The 19,453-nt window shown below is 43.4% G+C and overlaps 1 protein-coding gene and 1 non-coding gene across 4 annotated transcripts in view; one reads left to right on the top strand and one right to left on the bottom strand.

Moving 5' to 3' along the window:
- Positions 1-3,475: 3,475 nt before the first annotated feature.
- Positions 3,476-3,581, bottom strand: LOC138995304 (U6 spliceosomal RNA). Its single transcript, XR_011468613.1, has one exon. It is a non-coding gene; the product is annotated as a U6 spliceosomal RNA (small nuclear RNA).
- A 10,129-nt stretch (positions 3,582-13,710) lies between these two features.
- Positions 13,711-19,453, top strand: part of IGF2BP1 (insulin like growth factor 2 mRNA binding protein 1) — a 38,748-nt gene continuing 33,005 nt past the window's right edge. For all 3 annotated transcript variants that reach the window (XM_070393305.1, XM_070393304.1, XM_070393303.1), the window contains exons 1-2: positions 13,711-13,885; positions 15,029-15,089. In XM_070393305.1, coding sequence (XP_070249406.1) covers positions 13,711-13,885; positions 15,029-15,089 — 236 coding nt within the window. The remainder of the gene's footprint in view (positions 13,886-15,028; positions 15,090-19,453) is intronic.

Raw genomic sequence — 19,453 nt, 5'->3', positions numbered from 1 at the left:
ACATAGCTACCGTCCTCAAAAGTTTCCTAGAGCTCCTATCTCCTACCTCTTACTCCCCTTCCAACCACTGATCTGTTCTGCTTTCTGTCGCTGTAGATTCGTTTGCATTTTTTAGAATTTTATATAAATGAAATCATACAGTATGTACTCTTTTTACTGGGGGGGTGTCTGACTTTTTTCATTCAGTATACTTATTTTGATATCCAATTTTATTTGTAGCGTGATCAACTGCGTTCACTTTTATTGCGGGGTAGTAGTCTTCCATCATCTGGATACATTACAGTTTGTTTATCCATTCACCTGTTGATGGATTTAGATAGTTTCCAGTTTGGGGGCATTACAAATTAAGCTGCAATGAACATTTGTGGAGACATCTTTATATACAGACATATGCTTTTCTTTTCCTTGGGTAAATACTTAGGATTGGAGTATGTTTAACTTTTTAAGAACCTGCCAAACTGTTTTTCCGAAGTGGTGGTAATATTTTACATCCCCACCAGCTGTATAAAAGTTCCAGTTCCTCCACAGTCTTGCCCAAACTGGGTATGATCAGTCTTTTTCAGTTTTTTTTAAAAAAATATATTTCATTGATTTTTTACAGAGGGGAAGGGAGAGGGATAGAGAGCCAGAAACATCGACGAGAGAGAAACATCGATCAGCCGCCTCCTGCACACCCACCACTGGGGATGTGCCCGCAACCAAGGTACATGCCCTTGACCGGAATCGAACCTGGGACCCTTCAGTCCGCAGGCCGACGCTCTATCCACTGAGCCAAACCAGTTTGGCTCTTTTTCACTTTTAACCATTCTAATAGGTACGCAGTGGTATCTCATTGTGGTTTTCATTTGCATTTATCTGATAACTAATGATATCAAATATTGTTTCATGGGCTTCTTTGCCATCCCTATATCTTCTTTATTGAAATATCTGTTTAAATGTTTTGCCCTTTGTGGGGGGGAAGTGTGGTATTTGCTTTCTTGTTATTGAGTTTTGAGATTTTGGATACAAGTCCTTCATCAGATACATGATTTACAAATATTTTCTCCCAGGCTGTGACGTGTTGTTTTATTCCCTAACAGTATCTTTTGAGGAAAACAAGTTTTTAGAATTTTGATGACGTTTTCCCTGAGTGGTGTGGCTCGGTTGTTTGGAGCGTCATCCTCTACACCAGCGGTTCTCAGCCTGTGGTCCGCGACCCCTTTGGGGGTCGAACGACCCTTTCACAGGGGTCGCCTAAGATCATGGGAAAACACAAATATAATTACATATTATTTTTGTGATTAATCACTATGCTTTAATTATGTTCAATTTGTAACAATGAAAATACATCCTGCATATCAGATATTTACATTACGATGCATAACAGTAGCAACATTACAGTTATGAAGTAGCAACGAAAATAATTTTATGGTTGGGGGTCACCACAACATGAGGAACTGTAAGAAAGGGTTGCGGCATTAGGAAGGTTGAGAACCACTGCTCTACACGAAAAGGTCTTGGGTTGGATTCCCGGTCAGGGCACATACCCAGGTTTCAGGTTCGGATTTGAGTTCGATCCCTACTTGGCAACAGATGGATATTTCTCTCTCACATCGATGTTTCTCTGTCTCTCCCTCTCTCTATAAAAATGTAATAAAAACTTACCCTTGGGTGAGGATGAAACATTTTTTTATGAAGTTCAATGTATGAATTCAGTTTTTTTTTTAATTTTTCATAATATTCCTTTATTCTTTTTTTTTTCTCTTTTTTTATTTTTGCTAAAAGTATTACAAAGGGTATTACATAAGTGCCTTTTTCCCCCCCCTCCCTTGACAAACCCCTGCCCTCCCTTACCCCCCAGTGTCTTATGTCCATTAGTTATGCTTATATAGATGCATGAATTCAGTTTTTTATGAAAAAATTTTTTGGGGGTCATATCTAAGATATCTTTGCCTGATCCAAGGTCACAAATGTTTTATCCTAGAAGTCTTATAGGCTTTGGTTTTATAGTTAGTTATATGACCTAGATGGTTACATTTAGGCATATGATTGAGTTAATTTTTGTAGATAGAATAGAGTATGGAAGGAAAATTGTTTTTGCATATGAATATCTAATTGTTTTAGCACCATTTGTTAAAAAGATTATCCTTTTTCCATCGAGTTGTCTTTACACCTTTGTATAAATTATGATACATGTGTGTGGGTTGGATTCAGATTTTTATTTTTTTTATTTTTATTTTTTTTAAATATATTTTATTGATTTTTTACAGAGAGGAAGGGAGAGGGATAGAGAGTTAGAAACATCGATGAGAGAGAAACATCGACCAGCTGCCTCCTGCACATCTCCTACTGGGGATGTGCCCGCAACCCAGGTACATGCCCTTGGCCGGAATCGAACCTGGGACCTTTCAGTCCGCAGGCCGACGCTCTATCCACTGAGCCAAACCGGTTTCAGCTGGATTCAGATTTTTAAATGCTCCATTGGTATAAAGCCAAGGGCATGGGTTTGGGGTCTAGGCACGTTTGGGTTGGAATCCTAGTCTTGTCACTATCTAGGCATAGTTGACCTATAAAGTAGAAACAATGATACTACCCACCTCAGGGTGTTTCCTACAATTTACAATGTTTTCTCTCTGTATCTTCTGCTCTCCTGCAGCACGCTAGAACTGGGAAAGCTGGTCTTGAGTAATGTTTTTGCTTCTTTTTAGATTAAAAAAATTTTTTTTTCACCCTGGCTGGGTAGCTCAGTTGTTAGAGTGTTGTTTGGATAAGCCAAGGCTGTGGGTTCAACCCCCTGTCAGGGCACATACAAGAATCGATCAATGAATGCATAAATAACTGGAACAACAAATCGATGTTTCTCGCTCTCTCTCCCTTCCTTTCTCTTAAATCAATAAAAAGTATTTTTTTCAATTACAGTTTATAGTAAATATTATGTTTTATTAGTTTTAGGTGTACAGCATACTGGTTAGACAATTATATACTTTACAAAGTGTTTGCCCTGATATTTCCAGTACCCGACTGTCACCATACATAGTTATTACAATATTATTTTTAAAAAATGTAATTTATTGATTTTAGAGCAGTGGTTCTCAACCTTCTGGCCCTTTAAATACAGTTCCTCATATTGTGACCCAATCATAAAATTATTTTTGTTGCTACTTCATCACTGTAATGTTGCTACTGTTATGAATTGTAATGTAAATACCTGATATGCAGGATGGTCTTAGGCGACCTCTGTGAAAGGGTCATTCGACCGCCAAAGGGGTTGAGAACCGCTGTTTTAGAGGGAGAGAGGAAGGGAGAATGAGAGAAAGAAACATTGATTTGTTGTTCCACTTATTTATGCATTCATTGCTTGATTCTTGTATGTGCTCCTGACCAGCGATGGAACCCACAACCTTGGTGTGTCCCGGATGACGCTCTAACCAACTGGGCTACCTGACCAGGGCACAATATTATTGTCTATGTTTCCTATGTTGTACATTACATCCCTGTAAATAGGGAACGCTTCTCGAATTAGTATGTCATCCTTGTGCAGAGGTCATGCTAATCTTCTCTGTATCATTCCAACTTTAGTATATGTGCTGCCAAAAGAGCACTTGAGTAATGTTTTTCAAACTCTTAGAATCCCAGGGCTCTAAGAGGGAAGGCAGGAAGGCTAATGGGTGCCATGGTATCCATGAGCTATTTTCAACCGGTTTGAACATCTAACACAAATCAGACCTTTTGCTCCAGGCAAGGCTGCTTGGGCAAATTCCAATCCCTTTGCTTTTGGTGGGTGGGACCAGTATAACTTCTTGCCACTGGTTTCAGAGCAGGAGTTCTGCTTAGCTACTCAATACAAGAACAATTTGTTATTACTTGACAACGGAATTTTTTGATAGACAACATTTTTCAAAGCATTGGCCTCATGGAGAAATAATAAAGGAAATCTTTGGTGATAAAAAATAAATAATGGAAACCACTCACAGGGCAGGATCCAGAAAGCAACGTGGATCTTGCCCTGTGTTTTCCATTGTGTTGGAAGACGAGCCCACAGCTAGCTAGAGACCCCCAGACGGATGAAGAGGAAATGGGCTTCGCTCTCGGGCACCCGAGAATGCAGAAGAAAAGGAAAATGACTCAAACAAGGGAGTTCAGAGGGGGAATGTGTCTGCAGGATCCAGGACAACCCGGGACGGTGTGAATCTAAGCACTCGCTTCCTACTGTTTGCCACGCTGGTCCCAAGTTTCAGCACGTCCCACCCCATCCCAGTGTGTTAGGAGCACATGTATAATTGATCAGTCCTTTAGCTAAAGTCAGGCCACATCCGTGATTGATCAGGGTGTGTTGCAGTTAACCCTCAACCCTGGTTGCTAATGGAATAATTTCTGGCTGCATCAAGTCTCGGGACAGCGGATGATCCAGAGCTATTCCCCATTAGCTTGTGAAGGTATCCTGCGATGATTCACTTGTTATAAAAATATAATAGACAGTCTAGAAATCTTGGCAAATAGAGCAGAGTCAAGAGAGAGGGGAATAGATAAGGAGAGGGAAAAATAGAGAGGAAGGGGAGAGAAACAGAAATGTACCTATATTCTCAAAACTGTTACTGTTAACAGTTTTCCCAGACTTTTAATTCAATTAATTTTATTATAAAATATTCATACTTATCAAAGATAATTAAGTTGTACATGTAAAGTTTCAAGAATAATATAACAACCTAGCCAGTTTGGCGCAGTAGATAGAGCGTCCGCCTGCGGACGGAAAGGTCCCGGGTTCGATTCCGGCCAAGGGCACATGCCCGGGCTGCTGGCTTGGTCCCCAGTGGGTGGCGTGCAGAAGGCAGCCGATCAATGACTCTCTCATCATTGATGTTTCTACCTCTTCCTCCCTCTCTTAAATCAATAAAGAAATATATTTTTTAAAAAAGAATAATACAACAAATACTTGTGTATCTACCACTCAGATTCAGAACTAGAACATCCATCCCCAATACCTTTGAAGTGCCCTGTGCTACTTTACAGAATTAACCACATTCTGAAATTTTATTTATCATTTTCTTTCTTTTTTAAAGATTAAAAAGCCCTGGCCGGTGTGGCTTGGTTAGATGGAGTGTCGTCCCATACACCGAAAGGTGGCTGATTCCATTCCCAGTCAAGGCGCATAGCTAGGTTGCAGGTTCAATTGGGGCGTGTGAGGGAGGCAGCTGATCAATGTTTTTCACATTGATGTTTCTCTCTCTCCCTTCCTCTCTCTTTCTAAAACTCAATAAAAACATAATATTGGGTGAGGATTGAAAATTTAAAAAAAATTATTGACTTTAGAGAAACATCAATGTGTTGTTCCACTTACTTATGCATTCGTTGGTTGATTCTTGTATGTGCCCTGACTGGAGGTCGAACCCTCAAGCTTGGTATTTGGGACAATGCTCTAACCAACTGAGCTACCTGGCCAGGGCTATAGCTTTTGTATTATAAATATGCCGCTTTGAATATGCTTGGACACCTTTCTGGGTATTCATGTACAAGAGTTTCTGTAAGGTCATTTCTAGTCTTTTACGCACATGTAGTTCTTTTTAAAAGATAGTTCCAATCATATGAACTATATGTGCACAAACACTCAATTTTGTGATGTGTCCTTTTTGTAAATTTCCTCCAAGTTCTTTTGTCTTTTTTTTTAAACTCCAAGTTTTTCTAAACCCTTGTGAATACAATTTTCATGGCTACGTCATATTTTACCAAGCGCCTATGTTAAAAGTTACTGGATGAGTCCCCTGTTTTTAAGCATTTATATGGTGTGTGTGTTTTCTTGACAGTGATAATTAACATGTGTTTACTTTTGAGATATTGAAAGGTTTTTGTTTTTTTTTTTACTTTTTGAAATCATGGTAAAATAGGCATAACACAATTTACAATGTTAACAATTTTTAAGTGTAAAATTTAGTGACAGTAAATATATTTACACTGTTGTGACACTATCCATCTGAAGAACTTTCTTATCCCGTCAAGTTGAAACCCTAACACTAACTCCCCACCTGCCAACCCCTGGTAACCTCTGTTCTACTCTCTGTCCTTATGAATTTGACTATTCTAGTATCTCATATAAGTGGAATTATATCTGTCCTTTTGTGCCTGGCTTATTTCACTTGCATAATGTTTTCAAAATTCTTCTATGTCATAGCAAGTATCAGAATTTCATTCCTTTTTAAGGCTGAATAAAATGTCTTACAGCCCTGGCCGGGTAGCTCACTTGGTTGAAGCGTCGTAAATGACAAAATTTCATTCTTTATTGCCGGTAATATTCCATTGTATACGGACCACATTTTCCTTATGCATTCATCGGTTGGTGGGCACCTAGATTGCTTTAATATCTTGGCTGTTGTAAAGCATGTTGCAGTTAACATGGGGCTGCATATATCTTTTCAAATTAGTGTTTTTGTTTTCTTCAGATGGATACCCACAAGTGAAGTTGCTGGGTCACATGGTAGCTCTATTCATAACTTTTTGAGGAACCTCTGTACTGTTTTCCATAGTGGCAGCACCAATTTGCAATCCCACAATCAATGCACAAGGGTCCCCTCTTCTCCACATCCTCACCAGCCCTTGTTTGTTGGTTGCTATTCTTGATGTAGACAAGTCAGCCTTTTGAATTACCGAATTTACCTGTATTCTATCTGATGGTTGTGGAGTATTATATTTATAAAAGTGTATATATAAAGAAAAAGAAAAAAGGAAGCAAGGAAAGAAAAAGCACTCAATAGGCTAAACACATCATTTTATCCGATCCCTATGGCCATGTCTTCTCAGATAGTACCACGGCACTTCTTTAATATATATTTTTGGAGAGGTGTCAGCATTGTGTTGGACTCCCCAAGTTGATTTGACCTTGAGGATTTGATACATAAAATGCTGATAACAAAATTAGCTATAAGCAACATGTGATACAGAAAAATAATACACAGAAGTAAAATTGTCTAGTGAATGTTCAGCCAATAAACACGGACTGAGGGGCCAGGGTGGAGGAGCTCTGGGGTCTGAATCAACCTGGGGCTCTCAAAAAATGCAAAATGAGAACATTTTGGTGAATAAAATAATTCCAGCATCTCTGAATCCTTCCACTTCGCCACAAATAAGTTTGATTGATAACAAGTTGTGATAGTGGGAGAGGCAGAAGGAAAAGGAAAGGAGTGAAGAAAAAGCAAGTTTGATAGGTATATTGATTAAAAAAAGGGAAGAAATGGGTTGAGGGGCAGAGGAGCCCAAGAATAATAAAAGGGGGAAGAGAAGTGACAAAGAAAAAAGAAAAATTGAAAAAAGCATAAAGGTAAAGGGGGGGAGGAGAGGAATTGACAGTGTCGGGAGTAGGAAGAAAAATGGAGGAACAAAAGGAGAGGGGAGGGAGAGAAAGGGGAGGGGCGGGAGGAGGGGCAGGGAGGAAGAGGAAGATAGGGAACTCATGAACCTCCTTTCAATGCAATTTAGAAATAACTCTAATATTTGTTTCCTACACAGTTTATAAACACATTTTAAAAATGAAAACTATAAAAATGTGTTCACTAATTTATCATATGACTGCTGACCAAATACTTTCAGGTTATAGCATGAAAGTTGTGCTAATAATTCTTAAAAATGTAAGGGTCTTTATGGGAGAGGTGGGTGGACCAAAACTCTTTCTTAATTATCAACCCATGAAAATTAGAAATCACTTTTAGAACTGTATCTTAGTTTAGTCAAACAACCACTTTTTTTTTTTAATAGAATACTATTAGGCTGGGTCCCTTTTCTTTATAAAAGTGGTTTATTTTACAAAGAGATTAAACTGTTTCTAATGAATAGTTTAGTGATGAAATCTTAGTAAAATATTATATGTATTAATTTTTTAAACTTAAAAAACCATAGCAGCATCTCCTTTTAGGCACTTTGAAATATTTGAGACAGCTCCTGAAAAAAAAAAAAATCCTAACTAGAAACAGGAGTAAAACCAATTAAACTTATAGTCAGGAGTAAAACTTTAAATATGCAAACAAAAATAATTTGCTTTCCAGCTAGAAAAATTTTTTGTCTTAAAAAGCATAGATATTATGTAGTAAAAATCAAGATACCTCCACGAAGTTTATAATTACCTCTATGTTGTAATTGATTCATTTTGAATTAAATTCATGTCAATACTTTGAAGATATGTAGATTTCAAGAACAATATTATTTTCACTGAAACACAATTTAGGTATGGATTCTCTTTTGTTGCTTTTTGCAATTTGTTTTATTTTGAAAAATAACATTTATTTCCTTCTCTTTTCTTGAATTGTACAATTCCTCCCTCAAATGAACCAGTGATCTATTTTGCATTTTGTGCAAAATTGGGATTAAGCAAAATTGTTCATTATCTTTTTATTGTATTTTTATGAATCTCTTTGAGCCAAACTGAGGTTATGTGCTGGGAGCAAGATCTCAAATGTTCCCAGTTGTTCATTATCTTTTAAGCAAATAATTTTGGAGTGAAAAAAAATGCAAAAGGCAATAAAAGAGTAATGTGAGGAATGTTATTGACCATTTATTTTACATGTGTCAATAGAGGCTAGTGTGATGCAGTTTAATTTAGTAACAAAATTTGAAAATATCCATTTTTTCTAAGTTAATAAACTACTTCCTTCCTTACTTAAAAGTTTCTAAATTGCAAATCTAAGCCAAACAAAAAAATTGAGTTTTGTCACCTACTCTGTGTGACCCATAGAAAAACAAATGATTGTTTTTAAAATTCTTTTTTCTCTTTGAGTCTTTTTTTTTTTTTTTTTTCCTGGAATAAACTCATTTCTTTGTAAGATTTTAAACACTGAACACTTGAATGATACTTTGAAGGAGGAAATTTTCCTTTTCTGCTTACAATTTTCTTACATTTTATGAGTTATCTTAAGCACATAATTATCCTTATTTATTTGACAGGAGAAAATGCTGCATGTACTTTTAACTGGGACTATTTTACAGTTTTTCAAAGTTTATAGTCATTTACAAGAACCACACTAAAACTTCAAGTTGCAGGAAGAAACAAAATAACCCAAGGCAGTAACAATGAAAAAAAACACAAGCAAACAACAACAAAATAAATGAAAACCAAGCAAACAAAAACCAAATTCCTCCAGAAACTTTGAAGTCAGAGCAACCATGTCAGGAAATGTGATTTTTTTCTTTTTTTATACTTTATAGAAACCATAATTTCATTTCAAAATCGATTGATTCATTAGAAAATAAATAGAAAAAAATTCTCCTTTAAGGTCTTCCCCTTCTAACAGCTTTCCACTTTTTTGTCCTTTCTTTTGTAAAACAGGCTAAACTTTAAAAACAGAAAGTCATTAAAAAAAAAAAAAAAAACAAAGTCATTGATAAATGTTAGATTTGAAATGCAATATATATCCTTTGGGATTTATCCAAAGGAGCTAACATAAGAGGAAAAAGTTATACGCTCCTCAAAATCTATTCAGCACTAGTTACAAAAGTAAAAATTTTTTGATGTAACTTTATATGTCTAAAAATAACAATTAATGATTAAGTTCCATCTACTGTGCTAAATGCTACATGGTCACTGGAAATGATAATTATGAAAATTTTGAGGCAGCATGAGAAAAATGCTTATGGTACAATAGCAAGTGAAAAATTAAAATATAAAAACAAGATGACAAAATACAAAATTAGTACAAATGAACAAATTTTAGATACATTTTAGAAACAAAATTAATTTTGTATGACAATGGTGTCATTGTTTTTTTTTTTTCACTTTATATTTCCAATGTTTAAAGAGTTGTTTAATTCTCTTAATTTTTTTCCTCTCTGCATGAATATTTATGTTCACACTGTAGGAAAATGGATCAGAATCCCATCTTTAAAATGGAGTCAAGTTTCAGTGTTTCTGAATTCAGAGGAAAATTGAATTCTGGTAAGTGTTCCAAACATTTCTCCAAGAAAAATGAAAGAGAACAAATATAATAATGATTTAAAAACTGATAAGAATGCTCTTAAATTGTATAAATTATTATTAAATAATTTATCCTGCAGCTAACTCTCACAAACTAAATTTAACTCTGAACTGCATATTAATCTTGTCCAAAGAAGCTGTGTAGAAAAAAAACAACAACACGATGTTTATTAGTTGTCTTTAATATTAAAATCAAGCCAAAGAAAGGGAGGGTGATAAATTATGGAGTCCTAAGTCTGCCCATTTTTATCCCTAACCTAGGAATGTGAGTTTGACAAGAAATAACCCTTCTCTCAGGTTAATTTTAGTGCTGGGCTCACTCAGAGGGGAGAGATGAAGCACCAATCAACATCACTCAATATCCCCAACCCCAGCCTAAAATAGCCAGGTCACTGAGGCAAAACTGATTTGGGGGGCTAAGAAGGGTCTGCCTCTAACCCCAGCTGTCTCCTCTCTGTTCCTGCAGCCTTTGACTATACACAGAAGATCTTGGTGAAGGGGGTGGGGTGGGAGGATTAGAATTCAGTGAAACAGCTGATTAAAAAAAAAAATGAATCAGTTTCAATTTAGCAATGCTTGGTAAAATTTTAAGAACTCGTATTTTCTCCTCTACTGTCATTTTAAAAACTAATTTCAGTTAACATTGAGACATGTAATATATTTTTTCAAATGGAAAAAAAAAACCCACCACCTAAAAGTGAACGGAATTATCACTTTAAAAATTTTTGTTTTCCTTTTAAGCTAGGATGGGAAAGGGTGGACTGCATTTTACAGGCGTTTTGAGGTCTGGAGGGAGATTTTTGTGGGGTGGAACTTGCTTTGGTTTTAGGAATAAAGAAGTTGAGTAGTGGCTATGTCCCCCCAGGGAGAAAACCTGAGAGGTGCGTCTATTAATGCCTTAAGATTTAAATTAAATGAAGGAAAATAGCACTTTCTGGGAGTGGAATGCCCTGCCCAGTACCCTCTTTCTTGTTCCCCAATATAACAGGAGCCCCCTTGGAAGGGGCTCCGACTGGGGGAAAGGCCTCTCTGAGACTATGTTGGCCCTTTCAGAAGCACACACAACACACCAGGCACAGTCCCCAGGCAGCAGACCCACAAATTCTGGCCAAGATGATTTTTTTTTTCTTCTCCTGGATTCTTTATCCTTTGGATTCTCTTTGCTCTGCAGTTTGTATTAGTTCGTTTTTCATTAAAATGTTTATTGAATACCTACTATGTGGCAGGCACCGATTCCAGCACGTTGTTTTCAAAATGACGTTTATGGTCAAGAGTTAAATAGTCAGAAACAGGGGGAGGGCGGGAGGAGGGGTGGGATACACATGTCGCCCAACTCCTTGGACAGAAGTCTTTTTCCCACTCAGCAACTAATAGCTGGTAGTATTTTAATTTGTTGCCCCATGGAAAGAAAAAAAAAACACCGCAAAGACAAATACGCGACAAACACGTGGCTAGCTAGAACAAAACGCGAATTTGGACGGTGGGTTTTGAAGGTGGTGGAGACAGAGAAACCGAGTCGGAAGCCCTCCCCGCCCCCACGCCGAGCCCCATTTATTTTCAGCGCAAAACCCGGAGGGGGGACCGAGGTGAGGCGTGTCTGTAAGTCCCGACTTTTGAAAGGGATAAAATCGTCTGGCAGAAGAGCGGTGCGCACAAGTCGGAGTCAGCTCCCTGGCTCTGCAAACAAAAAATAATCAGAAAAACCCCAAGGCATTCATCTCGGTGCAGCCAACACGTGTTGCGGAGTCGGCCTGGGCCGCCGGCGACTGAGACAATGGGGTCGGGGACCGGGAAAGGGAGACTGACCCCCTTCCTCACCTGCCCGCACCGCACGCGTGCCCCCGACAGAACCGTCTGTCCCTCCCGCAAAACCCGAGCTTCCGCTCCGCTCCAGGGGCGGCTGGCACCGCTGGGGGTTCGCTCCCTGCTTCCCGGTCAGGGGGGCCCCGCCGGGCCCCCGAGCCGCGCTCCGCCACCCCCTGGCGCCGTCCCAGCCGCCGCCGCCGCCGCCAACTCCCGGCCCGGGATCCCGGGGCGCGGGGACCGCGCGTCCCGCTCTCCGCCGCGTCTCCGAGACTCCGAACGGCGCGGCGAGCTGCCCCCTCCCCCAACGCCGAAACGGGGTGCGACCGCCCACGTGTCGCCCCTTGCCCAGTCGGGTCCGTCCCTCGGATTCGGGGCCAGAGGATCCGGAACGAGTTGGTCAAAGGCGAGCAAAGGGACCAGGGCGGGTCCGCTTCCCCTCCCAAGGCGCGGGCGGAGGGCGGGCCGCCCCCTCCTCCGAGCTCCCGCCCCTGCTTCCCCGTCGCCGAGCGGAAATCACCCCCTCCCCCCGCGGGTCTGACCTGGGGACGGGGGCGGGGCTTCGAGCTCGGCCCCTCTCCCGCCTTCCCGCCCGGATCCCAGTCCTGCACCCCAAACAAAGTTCCGCGACCCCAACTCCGAGCGGGGAAAGCGGCTGTCGCTGTCCCGGGTGGAGCCGGCGGCGGGGACTCCACCTGTCGGTCCCCGCGCCGGGGCGGGAGGAGGGGGGCGATTCGGATCGGCACCCGGTCACTCCCTCCCCGAGACCTCCCCCTGCGGTGCGCCCGGGTCGGCTCCGGCTCCCGCTCCCCGTCCTCCTCTTCACCCTCCCTCTTCCGTGGGGTCATCTTGGGCCGGAGCCGCGCGTTCTCCCCGGACCCCAAGACCTTCTCGTTCAACAGCCGAACCCCGGGAGTGAGCCACCCCTTCTCCCGTGGGAATCCTGAGACCTGATTTCCGAAGGATCCCCCGTTCCCACCCGCGACCCCCGTTCCCAGCCGGCTGGTCCCGCGCTCGCAGGCCCCTCGGTCCTGGGTTCCCGGAGGCGAGGGCGTCTCCTGGGACTGGGGCAGGGGAGGCCGAGGACCCCCCTCCCACCTAAAAACCCCGGGAAAGGCGCCTTTCTTTTCTAAACCACCAGCTCGCGCGACCCCCTCCTGAAGACCCCAGAGTCCTCGGCTTCCCTTTGTCTCCGCCGTCCCCCGCCTGTCAGTCGGTAGCAGCCACCCTAGGTAGGGTGGGCAGCCTACCCCCACCCCCCCACCCCGAATAAAAAATAAACGTACATTTTACATATAAAGAGGTGGGAGCTGCTGGGCCGACCACCCTCCCCCAGCCGGGGCCCGGGGAGGGGGAGGGTGGGGGCGGGGCGCCTCCCTCGGGGCCAGATTCTTGCCCAGGAGGAGGGGGCAAGGGGAGCTGCCCCACCCGCCCCATGGACTGGGGGTGAGCGGGGTGCCCCCTCCCGCCGCCCCGACCTCCCCGGGCGGGAGGTTGGTGGGCTGGACGGGGCCGGCGGGTGCAAGGGCCCAGAGGCGTCGGGGGTCTTCCCCTGCGGGTGGGTGGGGGCTCTCACCACGTGGCTTCGCCTTTTTTTTTTTTTTCCCTCCTCGCTCCATTTTTTTTTTTTTTTCTAGTCGATTTTATTTAGAGGCGGCGCCAGGGCGGCCGCGGAGAAACGTGACACACCAGCCCGCTCGGAGGGGATTCGGACCGCAGGGAAGGAGTCGCCGCGCCGTCCGCCTCCCAGCGCGCCGCGGGCCCCGCTCCCAGCCTCCCCGCGCTCCCCGCGACCTCTGCGCGCCCTCTGGCCGCCCTCCGCGCCCCGGGCTCCGCACACCCCGCGGGGTGGGTGCAAAGAAAGTTTGCGGCCGCCGCCGCCGGCCGCCGCCCGCCCGCCGCTCGGCCTAGGAGGCTCGCCGCCCGCCCGCCGCTCGGCCTTGCTGGGGACCGCGTCCCGCCCGGAGCCGGCCACCATGAACAAGCTCTACATCGGCAACCTCAACGAGAGCGTGACCCCCGCCGACTTGGAGAAAGTGTTCGCGGAGCACAAGATCTCCTACAGCGGCCAGTTCTTGGTCAAGTCCGGCTACGCCTTCGTGGACTGCCCCGACGAGCACTGGGCGATGAAGGCCATCGAAACTTTCTCGGGTAAGAGCGCGCCCACCTCCCCGGGAAACCACGGCAGGACCCCCGGACCGCGGAGACCTGCGCCCCTTTTCTCCTTGCCCGCCAACTCCGCTCGCCCCGCGGCCTGCGCCCTTGGCCTCGGGACCCACCCTCCACCCTCCACCCTCGACGCCCCCCCCATCGCCACCCTCGGGTGGAAATCTTCGGGGTTCCCTCACCCCGGCCAGCCCCGGGCGGGTTTGGTGAGGTGGTCCCCAGGCCCCCCGCCGACGGGGCGGGAGCCTCCTGTGGCAGGAGTGGGGGGGCGCCACTGAGGCCACCCAGTCTGGGCGCTATTTCTCCGCCGGCCCCTCCCTACCCGCGCGGCGCGCTCCCCCCACCCCCGGCGCTCCAGCGCCCCTTCCTCCGCCCTAGGCCTTTCCTGGCGGGGACGGGGCCCCTGCTCCGTTCTCGATCCCCCGGGTTTCCTCGGGGACTGTAGCCTTCGAGCGGGACCCGAGAACCGGGATCCTGCCTCCCGCCCGGGGCCTCGGGGCTTGAGCCATTTTGATTTGAACGCGGGGCGTGAGCGGTGGCGCGGCGGCGGCGGGTCGCCATGCTGCTTCCCGAGACGCGAGGCTGGGCCGGGAGACGCGCGCCACCGCCGCCAGGGACCCTCCCTGCGGGCCCGCTGCGCTCCCCCGGGCCTCCCCCCACCCCCCTCCCCCGACCGGCTCGACAGGTGACCGTTCCGCCGCCTGAAGCCCTCCTCCTGGATTCGACGGGAAAATAAAGTTTCATTCTGCACCCCCCCTCCCCAGAACACACTTGGGGAGAAACGGGCGTCCTTGCTCGGCCCCTTCTTCCCTCGTCTGGAAGCCTTGTGGGCAGCCCGCCCGCCCGCACAGACGCCCTCGCTCTCCCCAACCGGGCTCCCAGAGCGCCCCGACTCCGCTAGCCTCGGGGAGATAACAGAACAAACCAAAAATTAAGAAAGCAGTCGTGAAATTTACAGACGCCACCCTTCTCCGGGCGTTCGCGCCCGGCTCGGAGCCCACTGCCTGGATTCCCAGGACGGTCTCAGATCCCAGGAACTCCAGCGTCCCCCCATGTCTTTCTCCTTCCTTCTCCCCCCCCACTCCTGTTCAAGCTCTCATATATATTTTTTATTTTTTTAATCTTTAGGGAAAGTAGAACTGCAAGGAAAACGCCTAGAGATTGAACACTCGGTCCCCAAAAAACAAAGGTAGGAAAGCGCTCTTCTCTGGGGAGGCGGGCAGCCCAAGGGCTCCGAGAAGCTATGTCCAGGGGGGGTCCATGGTGTCTCCAGTGGAAGAAACCCATTACTGGCCTTTCCACCCCCAACTCCGGAAGTTGGGGGCAGGGAGGGAAGATTGACGAAGATCTTGTAATGGGTGGTTTACAGCTTGTAAAAAAAATACGCTGGGGCTAGGGTGGGCCAGGAGATGTTTCTTGGAGAAGTAAAAGGGGGAAAAATCGATCGGGGAGAAACCTTGAGTTTGTTCAAGGTGTGTGAGGCCATTTTTTGTGGGGAAGCTAAAAACCTTGAAGAGTTTAGACTCATGGGCATTTCTGCAGCTTCCTAGCAGGCCTCAAACCCCCCCCCCCCCCTTCCCTCACCTTAATTCTTAAATTCTTAAGCGGCTGGGGGGGGGGGGGGGCGCACACGTCCCCTTCATTTCCCTAGGGGAGGAGTGGAGGAGTTCCGCGCCCCCCCCCCCAATAATTTTCTTTAGGCTGTGCTATATTTATATTTCTGCAACAGGCAAGGACATTAGATTTTTTCACAGACCTCCTCTCCTAGTCCCTCACCTCACACGTCCTCCCATCTCCAGTGGATTTTGCGAAGAATATACTTTTGGCTGAACAATCCTTTCCAAGCGCGGACCCCAACCCCACCCCCCCACCCCCCCTTCAGCCCATTGTTACAAGGGGACCATCTGGGGTGAGAGCTTTGTGTTCAGGCTGTGAGCTGGGGCTCTTTGGAGGGTCTAGAACTCCCTGGATGAATGGATTGTGTGTGTGTGTGTGTGTGTGTGTGTGTGTGTGTGTGTGTCCGTGTGTCCCTCCGTCCCAATACCACTCTGTCCTCACTTGAGCAAAGTGGGTTAGTTCTGTGTGTTACTCCCAAATCTAATTCATGGTGGATTTCAAATTTTTCATTGAACTCTGGCTGGGAGGTATAAGGGCAGAGCCTCTCTGCTTTCTGAAATCTGACTTGAAACATGTTGACAGTGCACTTCTGTCACGGTGGAGCCCCCAGTAAACCTCTGATTCTTTCACTGCTCCTCTCCCCTCATTGCAGCTGGAAACTGGCTGCGTTTCAGAGTCGTCCCTGGCCTTTCCTGGGTGGGAAGGTAGAGGTGGGTGGCTATGCTCTTTTGGAGGAGGTTAAGAGGATCTAGAAAGTTTTAACACCGGGAACAGTGTGTTCAGTGATTTAGCTTGAGATTTTTAAATAACTTGGCACCATTGTATCTGTAGAGGATCAATATGACTTGTAACTATGTTTACAGAGTTTGTGATTTAACCTCCAGGACTGGAAATACTCTGTGGTTGGAAAGGCGGTTAGAGTTAGGATAAGGGGGTCATCAAATGGGGAGGACAGAAAGAAAAGCCTGATCATTTTTGAAACATTTCTGGGAGATGGGAATACACTGACACCAGGTAGATTTAGTGAGAAGATTGTGGACATTTGAACGGAAAGCTGAATGTTTGAAACACGTTGATGAAAAATCTCCAGAATAACTGGAATGCCAAAATATGTGGGAATTTTTTCCTTTTCCTCTTCAGCATGGCTTAAGCTTTAAAGGGAATGCATTGAAAAGCAAGAGAAATAGCAAAATGTGATGAAACGGAACCCAAAACATTTATATTTGAATTTTCATGGTGCTCTGTACTTATGGATCTTTTCCCCTAAGCCATCTGCTTGCTTTCAAGCCATTTTTAGGCTCCTGGTTCCCTCCAAAATGCATTACTGAGGGCTCTTTTGAGTTGGGAAGGGGTGGGGTGTGTGAGAAGAGTGGGTACAAAATCTGCCTTTCCACACCCATATTAAATTGGATCTTTCGTGTGTTGTCTTCCTGAAATAATTTGTGAGCACAAACATTGAGTCAGTTGTGTATTATTTTATTTTGTGGGTGGTGGTGAAAAAGCACTTCATTTTTCTAGAATGAACCAATTTTTGAAGTTTTAGGATTTAAAAAAGGAAAGTTTGTTTTCATGAAGTCAGTATGCTCTATCATTTGGTGTTCTTTGGGGAAGCATGTGGTGGTATGTGTTTTAGTCTGTCTGAAAAGTGTTTTTTTCAGTTGGTTTGTTAACTGGCTTTTTCGCTCTTGGATGTATATAACAAGAGCTACTTCATTAACTGACTAATATTTTAAGCAAAATGAACAACTGCATATACATGTGTATGTATGCTCTAGTGTTTTTGCTGTTTAAAATAGAAGAGAATTCCTCTTGATGTACTCAGTTCCAAATGAATTATGACTTTAAACATTTCTAAGGTTTTCATAAAAACCTAGCAAACTAAATGGTCCTAGTTTTTGTTGTTTTTTTAGAGAGAGGAGTCAAATAAGATGATATTATAGCAGTTAACCTCTGAACAACCCTGATTTTGAAGTATTAATATATTTTATTCTAATTTTATCTGATAAATATAATTTGTATCTTTTTAAGAACCCCAGAGACTGAACATGATACATTTAAACTGAAAGCATTAAGTTGAAATTTTTAAATGGGTGACCAATTTCTCTGAGATACAGTAGATTTCCTGAAGATTATGGACATTTGAACTGAAAAGCTGAATGTTTGAAACACCCTCTTAGTGTTGGAATTTTGGTCAACAGTTTCGGCTTTTTGTTGAGAATTTGTATATATTCACTCTCAAATATTAGGACCAAGGAGTAAAACCAAAAGCATTTTAAAAACAGCTGCGGGAGAGGGTTTGTATATGTGTTTTATTTTGAGACATAAGAGTAGTTAAGGTAAAGGGGTACATCATAATGAGTCTTGTTTATTTTGGGAAATGGCTGGCTTTTTAAGGGAATTAAACTTTGTTTCATTTGCCACTGTGTATGCCTTTTTCTAGGGGAATGTGGCCTAAAGATAGCTTTTACCTACTGTCAACTGGTGTCATCAAAATAAAAGGCGTTGCTATTTTAAAAAAATGAGACATATACTGCATTTTTCTCAGTGAATTGTGTTTTAGTTTAAGACGTGATTTCCTTAGGCAGGTTAAGGGTGGTTCTTTAAGTTGTTTCAAAATGAGGTGGGCTAACACTTGCCCTTAAATTTCCAACTATTTAAAAAAAAAAACACACACATACAGGGATTGGTCTCAGCCTTGTAAGTGTGAGAACTCTTAGAAGAGAAAGTGTCCAAATTTAATTCTAATTTTACAGTTTAATTTTCTAAAGTCAGCAACTTCAAAAATCTCTGCAAAAGGATGTCTTATAAATGGCAAAATATTATTTTGAATCTGAAGTGATTTGTGAAGCTTCTGAAGAAGTAATTGGGTCACTAAATGTTTTCAAAACAAGCAAAAATTTTTGCCTTCAGAAATGGTATGCCTTTAGAGAAAACTGTTCTTAGGGGCTGAAAATGAATTATAAAGGGGGTTAAGAAACAGTGTCTTTTTAAAAAGCAAAAAGGGGGTAAAAAGTACTAGAGGGGGAGGATTTTCAGGCACTTTTGCTTTAGTGGTTTTAGTTGTCAATGTATCTTTCAACAGAAACATATTCAACAAGGATGTTTAAAAGTAGAAACATTTATGACACTTTCAGTAAAGAGGTTTTCTTATGAATATTAAGTTTTTGGGGGGGGCTTTAAATAAGTTTTAAGATGGTTGATTTAAAAAAAATTTTCTGCATTATTTAGAGGAAAGGTGGGAATCGATTTACCCTCCCCATTTTTATTTCCAACTAGAAAGTACACTTAACAAATTCATAAAAATTAAATTTTCTTCACTGCTAGAGAAATCCTTAACTTGTTATTTAAGTTCTCAGTGTTTCAAGATGACTTTCCTAGGGACTGTCGTATTTGACTATCCTTTAAAGAGTTCTATGTTTCCAGAACCCTTTATTTTCTAATTCAAAGGGGAAAGATGAAATTTTACTCTTGTGGTTTCCCAGATGGAGAACTTTGGAGTAGAGGGGAGGAATTGTAATTCCCATCACTAATTTATTCAAAGTATAGTTAACTCTTCCAAATGTAAAGTTTCAATGGCACCGCTTTGGGTGGAAAAAGAGCAAAACATTCTCATAATTATGTTTTAGAGATGAAATACATGACATTAGCCATTGGGAGAATTTTGATTCAAAGGTCTGAGCCTCTAATCTTTTAAAATTACCTTAATATATGTCATTTGAATCTATTTTATGTGTTTGGGTACTTTTAAGGCTTTTTTTTTTTTGAATTTATGTATTCTAGACTTGAATGTGTAATAGCTAGTTGACAAAGGCAGGCTAGGGAGTATACAATTTTGAAATGTTACCAAAAATTCCAGATCTGTTTAGTTGAGTGAAAAGGGGGACCAGCAAGTGTTATTTGTTGAAGTTTAGGGGTTTGTGTTGAAGACATATGTGT

This window comes from Myotis yumanensis, unplaced genomic scaffold, assembly GCF_028538775.1.
Source record: "Myotis yumanensis isolate MYYU_CA2020_CCGP unplaced genomic scaffold, mMyoYum1.0.hap1 SCAF_16, whole genome shotgun sequence".
NCBI lineage: Eukaryota > Metazoa > Chordata > Mammalia > Chiroptera > Vespertilionidae > Myotis > Myotis yumanensis.
The sequence above is the reverse complement of the archived record's forward strand: the minus strand, read 5'-3'. Positions and strand labels throughout refer to the sequence as shown.